The 12,500-nt window shown below is 41.6% G+C and overlaps 1 protein-coding gene across 2 annotated transcripts in view; it reads right to left on the bottom strand.

Annotated features, from left to right (window-relative positions):
• The window catches only part of RPS6KA2 (ribosomal protein S6 kinase, 90kDa, polypeptide 2), a 292,047-nt gene that overhangs the window by 15,287 nt on the left and 264,260 nt on the right, over positions 1 to 12,500 (bottom strand). For both annotated transcript variants that reach the window (XM_014951152.1, XM_014951153.1), the window contains 3 exons: positions 3,563 to 3,652; positions 1,948 to 2,106; positions 628 to 789 (listed from right to left, as the gene is read on the bottom strand). In XM_014951152.1, coding sequence (XP_014806638.1) covers positions 628 to 789; positions 1,948 to 2,106; positions 3,563 to 3,652 — 411 coding nt within the window. The remainder of the gene's footprint in view (positions 1 to 627; positions 790 to 1,947; positions 2,107 to 3,562; positions 3,653 to 12,500) is intronic.

Genomic DNA, 12,500 nt, shown 5'->3' with positions numbered 1-12,500 from the left:
CCAAACCCACTCCTGGGGGGCTGCATAAAAGGAACAGCACTTGCCAGCGATGCAGAGCCACATCTGCCCCTGCTTGGGGCAAGCTGTTTGGTCTTCCTCCATTTCCCTGCCTGTAAAAATGGGAAAGGAGCCCTTTCCTACATCCCCCATAACAGAGGGGATTGGAACTAGGAAAGCCCAAGAGGACAGATGTTTCCTTTCTGTAGCTCCATGAAGCCAGCAATAAAGCTCACACTGACTTCAGTGTGGTAAGGATTTCATGCATGGATTTTTCTTTTGAGTCTTATTCCTGACACCAAGATTTCCCTTTTAAGCCTTATCACACAGTGCACTAGAGGGGAAGCAGTCTGAGCAGAGCAGCTAGAGAAAAAAGGGTATTTATCCTCGTAATGAGCCAAGGCTTTGTGTACGTCAGTCCAAGACAGACATTGGCTTCCGTCAGGAGAAAAACAACCGCCCTGACAAGTGCAGGAATAGGAAAGTTGTGGTAATAGTGGTCGTGCAAGTGCCGGTAGCTTGGTTTCTGCCCTGCTCCTCTTGTAAAGGCAGTGAGGAAAAGGGAGAGAGAGAGGAAGGACTGCTTCCTAGGACACGCTCATTACTCACGGCTGTGAAATGCAATCCTACCTCAGGGGCGACGAAGTTGGCGGTGTAGCAGGGAGTCATGAGCAGCCCGTTCTCCGCTCTCAGTTGCTTGGCAAACCCGAAGTCACAGATCCTGATGGAGTCTGGGTTTCCTGACTCATCCATGTAGAGGATATTACTTGGCTTGAGGTCTCGGTGCACCACCTTAACAAGAAAGCAGTGAGTAACAAGTGAGGAGAGGAGGTCAGGGAGCACTCAGGCTTGGCTGCTGTTTCTGGTCTGCTGGTTGAGGTGGGTCAAGAGCTCATGCTGAAAATATTTGAGTTTTGGAGAAAAGTTGCTTAAAAGCCTTGGGCAAACGAAGGAAAAAGAACAAGGTTAAAGTCTGTTAAAATCCATGGTCTGTTTGACAGCCTCTGCTGATGTATTAAGATGGAGGCTGCTGCTTCATGGGGGGACACCTTTCCTGAGGGTTGTCAGAGGGGGTTGCTGTACAAACACCTTGGTGTCAGAGTCTCCTGGAACCTGATGGCCTGAGTATTCAGCTGAAAGGCGAAGAAGAAATCCCCTCATAGGAGGAAAGTGTGTAAGGGTTCTCTTGTGACTGTCCATGTGAATGGCTTACACCTGAAGGGATTATATTTTTTCCTCATTTCAAAATGTATCTGCAAAAATCCTTTCTTTAGGCACACAACTTCAAGTGCATTTTTACCAGACATACCGTATTTCACAGCCTGTAGTTGTTATAGCAAGACTGAAAAACTATGACAAAAACATAAAAGCCCAAGCACAAAATGCACTTGCTTTAACCATGAAGCAGAAAAAGCAGCAAATATTTGACTAACCATCTAAACTGGTTGTCCCTGAAAAGCAGAAAAGGAGAGATTTTCAAACTGCCGAATATAGAGAGCTTAGATTTTAAAAGCCACCTCTTTAACAGCATGTCAGAAACCTTCCCCATCAGCTGCTCGAACTGCCACTTCACTTGGAAAGCTGAGCATTTGATTTCCACCTATCTGCTGATTCAGCTACCCTACTTGAAATTCTGTTAAAAGATCAGGTACTGCAATGATGACCGTGATAAAAAGTAAACAACTAACATCCCACCAAGGTACATGAACTTGAACATCAGTGTAATTTGGGGACGAAAATACCACTTCAGCATACTGCAGTTCAGTTGGGAAACGGCTAAAATGCCTATGACCCAATTTCACAAACCAAATGTAATTATAAATAGGGAGAAAGGTTTTTTTTGTGGGGGGGAAAAACCATATTCACATTTCATAGAAGCAAGATCACCGCTGTTTGCTTTTCTAAAAGTAATAGAAGGTTGATGTGGATAGCCAAAAAAGCAATGCTTACACCCTGAGAGTGCAGGTAGTCGACGGTCCTGGTGATGGTGCAGAGCACCGCGCTGGCCTCCCGCTCTGAGAAACACTTCTGCCGCAGGATGCGGTCCAGGAGCTCACCCCCCCGCATCAGCTCCATCACCAGGTACACATATTTCCCATCATCGTAGACCTGGGGGAGTAATAGAATAAATATATGTTTTGGACCCATTAACTTGGTGAAGGCTGGTCCTTTAATCACAGTGTTGGCTTGCTTGTGTGAGATGTTGCAAGAAGAAAATGTCAGCTAATGTGGGGGAAATGTGCTTATTATGCTTAACAACAGAAAAGGCAACTTTATAAAATGACTTAATCATCACTTTTTTTCTCATGTCTGTAGCAATTTGCCAATTTGTCCACACAGACACATAGCTTTCCTGGTGTGCTGTCACGTCAGCAGAGTAGACCAAGCTGCTAAAGCAGCACCACTTCACACAGCCTGAAATGTCTGCTGGCTCTCACCCAAGCCTCCTTCTCAGTGGTGTTCTCTCTTTCCACTTCTACAGGGTAACATTTGCCATTTCAAATATCAATATTTCCCTTTGACTCATGATCAGCTAAATGAACTGTATTATACTGTTGGCCAAGATCTGCTTCCAATGATATTATAGAGTTTATATTTGCAATTCTGGTGAATGCATTGTTGACATCAGCCACAAGATGTATTTACCTTCAACGTCAATTGCAAGGGGTAAAAGACGTGCTTTGTCTAAACTGGAAGACAGACATTTTCATGTCATAATCCTTTATCTGGACTGCAATAATAGGCAGTGCTGTAGTCATCAATGCTACATGTTTTTGGAAAGGAATATTAAACCTTTTTTTGCACAGATTTTAAGATACTGTTTAACACTTTGGAATTAGGTAACAGGGCATGCGGTTAGAAATTTTTTATGTAATTCTCTAAGGTCTGAACCATAATGTACTGGCCACTGACACAGGCAGGACCTTGTTCTGTAGGCTCTGAATCTGACCCGGTGTGGCCAATCCTAGGTGAGCCTGCAGGCAGCATGAGTAAAACATCTCCAATTCAGGTCATCATTGCATGTAAGCATAGTGAAGGCTATTCTTCATATGAAATGCTGAAGAAATCCTCATGTCTTCTCAGGCTGCTTGAATAGAAGGTATTCTCTGGCATCAAAACACTGTCAGGGGAAACCCTGGTGACTTTGTGAGCTCCCCTCTTCCCAACAAAGCAGGTACCACATGCTGCATGGGAACGGCTGCTGCTCAGGAAGGAGCATCCCCTGGTCAGCAGCACCACTGTGTGTGCCCAGCACCTTGCTCTGAAACATACAACTAGGGAGATCCCCCTTCTGAAAAGTGCTGCAAAACCAAATACGTTTTGTTGTTCTGTGCCCCTCTGGTTTCATCTACAGTTGGTTAGACAGTAACTGGAGTACGTATAACCTGAGCAGTGCTTCCAGCTATGTCCAGGAATTTGTCAGTCACGCTTTTTTAGCTTGATTTCAAGGGTTCTGGTTTTAGCTCTGACTTTCAGCTGAAGAATTTTCCAGACACGGACTAGCAGGTGAGCCTGACCATAAGGTGAAAATAATTTAATGTTGAAGTGCTCAAAGACTACTCACATCTTTAAGAGTAATGATGTTTGGATGCTGGCCATATCGCAAGAGGATCTCAATTTCTTCAGAGGGGTCTCTCTTGCTCTTATCAATTATCTGGAATAAATAAAGCACAGTTTAGTAAGATACTGGCTAGAAGCATGAAGCACAAACCAAGGAATTTCTACAGTTTAAACAAATTAATATTTAAAATTTTTCTATTAATCATTATTCTAGGAGAGGACAGCTCAAACCCTGTGCAAATGAGAGCCATGTTGACTATATGCCAAAGTCAGATGGAGCAATAATTAGGTTAGATTCTGAAGGCGTGGGCCCTTTTTTTGATGCCTATAGTTTTGTTTGCCCATAAATAATGACAGTTACAAGAAATACCATTTAGAAATCAAATTACTTGGAGATTTTTAAAATAATAATAGTTTTAAAATTACCTATGACATAAAAAATGGAAACGTTCATAATATTGGCATATGTCTGTATATTTGCTGATAAATTAATAGAAATTGCTTGCCAGGTGGATTTGTCAGAAATGAAAATGTATAGACATTTACTGTCAAGGGAGATCTCAGTTGAAGCTATTGGTAAACAGCTGGCTCTTTGGGCTGTGCTGTTGTAATGAATAAGAGAGTGGCCAGAGATTGCATTTGGCCACATAACCAAACTCTGCCCATTCCTAAGCTAGAAAGAAATCTGCTCTATATATCACTTTTCTGTATTCAGCATTTTTTGTCTTACCAGAGAGTATAGTAAGACTTTTTAGTTTTATAGCAGCAGGTCTGACATGACAGCCACTGCTTAGAGAGAATCACCGCATGGAAAGCCTGCTGTTAGGATGACACTGGCTTCTCATCAATACCTGCATTTGGGATGTCAATCAAAGAGTTTCAATCATTTGCCCAGTAGAGAGCACTGATTAATGTTTCTCACTTTGCAGATTTAAATGATAACTATGAAATAAAAACAAAAAAGCTATAAAATAATCCAAGGGCGATCTCTGTATTTTGGAATCTCAAATGCAACTCCACAGGGAATGGCGAAAGACTCATTCTACTAGAAACTCATTAGGGAGTACAGTACTCTGGCATAGTTTCTTATTGCTAGAAAACAGCAGCAATACTTTTGAATAACAGGTTTACCCAGGATGAATGGGTGGCATTTTCAGAAAATCATAATTCAGTTATTGGCTTGTATTTCAAGGATTCTAACCTTAAATGTGGTTAGTTCTCTCTAAGAACTATGGCCAGAGCACAGATTTAAAACAATAGTGTTTGCAGGGAAACAATTTTTTAAAAATCTCTTTTGTTTATGAGGATAAATGCCTGGCTGCTTTTGCATGCTTTTTGTTTTTTTTAATGGCTTAATTATGGCAATACACATTTAAGTATATGTCTAGAATTTTATGCATCAGCTATAATAGTGCAGACTTGAATATATATCAGAGATTTTGTAGATATCATGACTGGCGTGCATTTACAGGATTATGATGGTCAGTAGTTGTCTGTGGTTGAGGTAAGCATTTAAACCCATATCAGTGATTTGATTCTGAATTAATAGTAGTGGGATAAGTGAAAGTACAATAGGGGGCTGCTGCAGGTAGATGGCTGTTGTCTACATTTGAAGAAAAGAAGGAAAAAACTCAAAAAAGGGTGAGCAGAAAAAATTCTCCTCAGAACAATGTTCTTCCAGTTTAGTTGAGACATTCTCGAAAAGCCAACCAAGCCCTGACTGAATGACTGCTCATACCTACAACCGCAGTGCCTGAAGGTGTCCCACTCAACCAATAACTCTAACATATAAAAAGATCCTCAGGGACACTTTCTTGGCTAAACTAATATAGCTCTTGTCAAGTTAATGGAGTTACACACCCGCACCTGTTAGGATCTGCCTGCCTCGTACAAACCAGCAGAATTTACTGCAGTAAGTATTACTACCACTGCGTGAAGTATTACTATCACTACTACTACTGTAGCAAGCAATATATTCCAGATTCCTTTTCTGTTGTATTTTCCTGTGAAAGGAAATATCCAGAGCTATCGAAAATTTTAAGCAACTACTAATAATGTAGGACTAAAAATGCATATATATATGGATATATGGCCTAAAAAAAATCCAAAGCAAAAATAGTCTTCAGCTATTGACACAACACTCAAAATAAAACTGCCTGAAGGAATCTGCTACTGACTTAGCAGCAACAGCAGTAAATGATACATAATACTTCTAGTTCATAATATGCTATATAAATATATGTTGCAAGACAGTCCTGCTAAATACGCATGCTTTTTGCTTTAATGTATACACAAGCTTCAATACAGTGATTAAATGGACAAGCTGCCCCAAAACCACACAACAAATCATTGTCAGAGCTTTGAAGAGATCTGCCAAATTCCCCACACAGTCCCTGGACAGTTCAGTTGGACAGATCAGAACAATTTTTTTCCCTCCCCAGCAAGAGATTGTCACCCTGATGGTGTCTCTGGTGGGCCTGTGGCTTACAGCTGGCCCATGAGTGATAAAGCAGCAAAGGAGGTGGGTGCTGCACCGTTAGCAGAAATCCCTCTGGTTCAGCTTATTCATATGTTGCAACGGCCACAGCAGCTCCTTAAGTATACCCTAGAACTCCACCATGATACCCAGTTCTCCTGCTGTTCTTCAGAAAGCATTTTGTTGTGTTGTTCAACACATGGCAGACTTTCCAAAGAGGGAAGCTGTCATATCAGGATGGTTCGGTCAGTGGTTGCTGCCTCCTTTTGCACCTGGAGGTGTCTGCATCATGACATGAGGTGCCACATCCCCAGAACATCTGCAAATCATTCCTCCAAGACATCGTGTTTTGCATGAAGACAGACTCTTCTCTGTTCCTCTCTGGGTGACCCATGAACCTCCTGCAGCTCTTCCTGGGCAAGGTATGATGTCTTTTCTTTAGGAAATACATCCTGATTTGAACTTGAATAAAATGTGCACATAAACATCCTCTGTTACAGAATTAAGGGAAGATTTTCTCTGCTACTAGTCCTGAGGTTTTGAGTAATACATAATGATGCTACTTTTCTGTCTCTCTCTTGTAGATGTGTAGTGAAGAACCAATCAGAAAGCCATCATAATGTATAAATAACTGAAAATGTAACAAAAGCTCTGTTGTACTTTTGCAGAGAAGAGCTATGAAGCACAGGGGTTTTCTATTGTCTTTCAGAAAATTAAGGAACTGAGCCATATAAGAAGTAGACTTTTCTCCATGCATGGGACACCCAGGGATTGCTTTGTAACTCCTCTGTATTAAACAGGGGATGAATCAGTTCCAGAGTAGAAAGAGGCTCAGCACATGCAATATCATCCTTTATTCTAATAGAGGCCTTGCTCTTTGACCATCACATCCTTTGTGTATTTCACTGAGGTGCTCAAAGAAAAGGTGCATTTTCTTCAGTGGAATTTAGGATAAGAACCTCATGATATTTTAATATGAGTCCAGCTCCACTGAGGGACAATACTGAACTCTATCAAGGAAGAAAGGATCAGGAGAGATCATTTTAAAAATCGTAACTAACAATCTGGCCAGTTTTTACAAGTCCTTCTATATTTTTTTTGTGGAAAAAAATCACCTGATTCTTCCTTACGAATGGGTTCTCAATGTCTCCAGCCTTGCCAGAGTGGACTGATGAGTATAAAACAGACCATCAATACAGTTCTGTGTGGGTAAAGCCTTGCTGAAATTGGTACAGCAACTGTATAGACAGTTGTTGCAGCTTTGTGAAGGTATCTGTGCGCTTGCAACTGTGTAGATAAACTTCTTCTTCTGGGTCTAGTTATGCCATTAAGAGATGTTATAGTCCTCAGTTGCTTGATACCACCTACCAGCTGGGACTTACAGCCTTCACAGCTCTGCCAAAGAAACGGTATGTGTGAGCGCTCCCTAATCTGTTTGGGCAGAATTAGCCCTGTTAATACAAATTGCCTTTTCAAACAGCTGAAGATAACCTGGGTGACCTTGCGTGAGGAGGACAGCTGTGTTTCTCACATGGATTTCTCCATCACTACAGTTGTGAGATTGGAAAAAGGCAGGAGGTAGGAGGTGACAACTTAACTGCCTTTGCTGTCTGGAAAATGAACAGCCCAAAAGAAAAGGTGAGAGAAAAGCAATAGAGTGAGAAAGATGACAGAAAAAAACCATGAGATGCACTGATGGGGAGAGCAGTGAGAGGGGCCTGAGGAGAAAGGATGGGGCTCTGGCCAGGCTAAGCTGGAGCTATCAGCGAGGAAACTGCTCTCTGCTGCTGGGTCTTCCTGGGGAGATAGGACTTTTGCATCTTTAATGAACAAACAAGACTGCATTAAATGATTTGCTTGGCTCCAACTTGATTTTTACCCTTAAGTAAAACAGGACACAACAGCTCTGTCTAATTATGTCAATTGAAATGGGCAACAGTAGCCACCTCCCTTCTTAGGAAAGCTAAATGTGCCTAATACTGGCACAGGGGTTTAGCCCTTAACACTGTGGTGTGTGCCACCACCATGGACTGCAGCAAAAATTCTCCATTTTGTTTTAGTGGATTTATTCCACCACAAGAACCACAAATCCCGGGAAGCATTAAAGGTACACCCTGCAGCACTGGCATGGATAAAAAGTTTTGAGCTTTGACTGGGGTGTTTTAGTGGATCATGCTGCAGGTCCCCAAATGGGACCAGTGTCTGCATCATCTTCAACTGCCTTAAATCACCTTTCCTGGCAGCTAAAACTGAGACACAAGGGGGTGAACTGGGGCAGCTGAGCCACTGGTACCGTCCTAATCTGCTGCTCTGGCCACAGCAACAGAAAGTCCAGCAGGAGATCAGGGCAGACACCTGGGCACTACAATGTCTGAACAGCCACAGCTGAGGCTACCAACGTGTTCAGCCAGTGAGACTACCTCAAGATCCTTTTGACCAGCACCAGGGAACTTAGGATGGCTTTGTGGAAAAAGCATGGAGGAGGAAGAGAACTTTATACACTTCTAAAGCTGCTTCAGTTGGCATTACATACTTTGAAGATTTTTCTAAAGCTTGTTTGAAGTGTAAGCATGGGTTAATCACTTTTAAGAAGAGATTCATATAATACAGTTTGATGGGATACTCCCTGCAGAAATCCTTTCCTATTCTGGGAGGGATCAGCAAAGGAAGAATTAATTTTGTGTTCCTTTGCACATTATGTCTAAACCATATCTGTGATGTATTTGAAAATTCAGGGCACCACTGGTGGAACTGACTATAGGTGGGATTTGCATCTCTTCTGAAGAAAGGAGGTGCAAGAGCATGCAAAGATTTTAACCTGAGAGTTTCAACTACGATATAAATTCCAACGAAAGTGTCACTGAGATACAGCTCTACAGTTCTGCGCTGCTGGAAAATGTGCAGGTTTCCATTTCAGTAATATCTCCTTCTAAAAATATGCCCTATTCATGCCAAGCATCTGTTTTAATATGGTTCCTTTTTTGATGTCAAATTACTCAAGCTGGATGAAAATCGCGGCAGAAAGGCTAACATTATTTAAAAGGACATGGTATAATTTTACATTTAAGATGTCTCCAAGGAGAACTATTCCAAACCTAATAGTTTCTGGAGGACCATTTGCCGTGCTATTAGTTTTGATTAGCTCCAGAGATTCATTCCCCCCATCCATGCTTAAATCTTTCAGAAAAATAGTGACATGCATATTAAAAGAAACAGGCCTAATTAGCAATACTTTTCTGAAATAAGCACTGGCCATCAGACCAAGCTGCGTGGGTGAGACATTAAACTTTCTGCACACAGACCATGCCCACTCGCTGCCACTGTTTGCTGACTTAGCGCTCCTAAGCTGTCAACTGGAACTGTAGTACTTATTAATTAGCGTTTATACAGTAGAACACATTTTCTAAGCAATGCAGAAACATTAACAATTTTTTTCCAATAGCACCTGGGGAACAGAAGAGCTCATTTTAGAGAGAAATCTGCCGTTTTGGAGGCAGAACAGCTTAGTGGGAAAGGCTCTGCACTGTGCTTTAGTCTGCTCCGCTCAGCCCCAGCACACGTCCTTGGATCAGACTGATGAGTTTTCAGTCCGTAAAATGACTGCAGGGCTACTCCCACCTTCTTTTACAAAAAGCTTCAGGGATGGAAACCGGTGTATCATATTCAGATCTTATAAAAGGGGAAAATTATTACATCAATATGGAAGACAAACACAAGAAACATGGTTTAAATGGCCCCCAAAGAGAAACAGAGCCACAAAGGACCAAAGTCTGTCCAAAATACTTAGGTATTTGGCAAGTGAGTTAGAGAAGAGAAACATGATACTACTAAGCTGTAGGAAAACTGTTGCCTGATGCTAAGTCTCAGAAAAGATCTAGTTAGCAGTGAGAAATACCATCGTCTCACATTCTTCAGAAGCTCAGCCATGCCAGGGAGATGAGGCACTGAGCTTCATGACCAAATGGGAAGGAGGCTGCAGGAATCCTTACACCAGGGGGAATGTACAACAAGATTTGCTCTGAAGCTGAGTTTAAGCAGTTGTCTGCACACATTTCTGTATTTCTGTCTGCCTCCTCTGCTTATTTGTTAAGTCTTAAGCAACACCTTGATCCCATGTATCCAGCAATGGCTGTTGCTGCCACAAACCAGCTTGCTGCTTGTAGAAGTGCCCAAGGCACTCCTCGCTCTCCACCCTGCCTCCTTCTCCCGAGTCCTTCAAGCAGAGCCCAGCACTCTGTACTGGCCCATCCTTTCTTAAGCTGTAGCTACAGGGTCCTGTCTATTCGAGCAGTGTCTCCTTGGAGAATTGAGTCATTTCTATGGGGAGAGTGTCTGGCAGAAATCTGAACACACTGAAATCAAAACAGAAAAGTGAGGCTCATAAAAGTTTTGCAGGCATTTGAGTGAACCCAAATCTTAAAAAATGAGGACAGCACATAAAATATGCTACGTTCCCTTCTGCTGTGATGAGTGAAATTGTACACAGCAGCCCTGGTCCAATGTGGAAGTCAGGCCCTTTGATAAAGTTGTTCAAAACAGGAAAACCAAGAAGGCCTTCAAAAATACTCTCATATATCAGGCATGAGATCCTCATAGACAACTTTCTCCACCACTCCTTTGCTACTTCATCCGTTTTAATGGAAATAATTTTCTCTTTCTACCATATCTAGAGGACAGCCATCCATGCGGTTTGTAATCACTCTTACTGTATTCACCATGGATCTTTGTGGAACGCTCTGGAAAACAGTCCTTCCTATGCAAATCCAAATCAGCACAGAGATTTGTGCTTAAATCTGCTGTGAAACTTGTATCTCCTACATGGTCCCCTACAACCTACTGAATCTGGTGCCACACTACCAGGTTAAATAATCTTCAGACAGTGAAATACGGCTTTTACTGAAGTGTCTGAAAAACAGAATTTCCTGAATCCCAGCTTTATAAACCAAATTTAATGGGAGAACAGGGCAAGTGTTCTCTGAAGCTTATTAAGGTAAGAAGGGGTCTTACCCCTCTGACTCTGCCTTTCATAAGGCTACATTTCCACTAATATGACATCCAACTCCTTTGAGCGTGAGGGGGAGGATGTCTCGGTCATCTCCTTGAAAAGTCTGTTTTACCAGCTGCTCTCATCATCAGACTTTTTTATCTGAAACTCCCTTTTTTAGCTTCAAGACATTCTGTCTTGTCTTGCTGTCTTTAGCAGCCAAATGGTTGTCATCCGTCATTTATATCACCTTAGAGATATTTATAGATTTTGATTGCATCCCACTGGACTTGTCTGTCTTACATCATATATATTTGGAGCTCTCTTGATAGAGTTTGCCTTGTAATTCTTGCATATTTTCTGCTATAGATTTTCTCTAATTTGTTTATACTGTATCTTAAACCATGGGTACAAAAATAGCACACGGTCCCACCAGGGCTTAGTAGTCCTACCCAGGCAAAACTCACTTATATAAGGTACAATTACCATATTGGGGGTAGAACAGGCCATAACAGCAGAAGTTTCTACTTGGCTAATATCCAGCAGTAATCTCTCCTGGGGGTAAGGAGTCAACCTAAATAGAGAAATCTTTAGAAAAAAGGGGATGCAATGAGGTCCTTTGCAAACTTGCTTAATCTGGCATCAGTAAGAAGCACATCTTAAAATCCAGATTGAAAGCTTCACCAGCGGGGATCCAAACTTGAAACCATTGTGATGTTTTTAAGTAAAGAAAAACTTTTGGAATACACTAATTGCATCAAATCTCTGGCAGGTTTTGAAAAACCTGATTCACCAAGAACTCTGAATTGTAGCATTTCCTTTTTTTTTCAAAAGAGGGTTCTTAATCTGTTTAGGCTTCCATTGCAGACTTTCTTCCATCCACAGAAATCCCTCCCATCTGTTCTAGTATCATTCGTTTACTTAATTGACTTATTTTCTCTACATACTGATGTGACTGAAATAGTTTGATCTGATTTTCCTTTGCTTCTGACCTCACTGTTACACTGACTGTCAGTCAGTTAACTGACTTCAACTGTTACACTGTTGAAGTTTGTAACTGTGATCAACAACGCTGGTTCCCTTTGCTATTAAAAATCACTATATACTGTAGTCAGCATGATCAATATTCTAGCAGAAGAATCCCAAACACCTTAGAGGTCTGTCAGAGGAGAAAAATGTTTTTCCCCAGATCCCTTCCGAGTCTGATAAAGCAGTCAGAAGAATGAGCAATATACTTACTTGTATTTCACATCCGTATACTTTTTTTTCACTTGGGAATGAGATTGAAAAAAGCCTAAGAGTAAAATTTTAACAGTACCTCAGAGTATGTACATGCAATAGAATATGATACAAAGATTTGCTAAACCAACATCTACCTGCCCTGAGCCAGGTAGGTGGCTACTAGTTTCAGGGTAGACTCAGTTTGTGGGAAATCTGGCTGTCTACACAGTTTTCTGTTGCATGGTATTGAAATGCTCTCAG

This window comes from Calidris pugnax, unplaced genomic scaffold (assembly GCF_001431845.1).
Source record: "Calidris pugnax isolate Ruff unplaced genomic scaffold, ASM143184v1 scaffold24, whole genome shotgun sequence".
Taxonomy (NCBI): Eukaryota; Metazoa; Chordata; class Aves; order Charadriiformes; family Scolopacidae; genus Calidris; species Calidris pugnax.
This window is presented reverse-complemented; position numbering and strand designations above follow the sequence as displayed.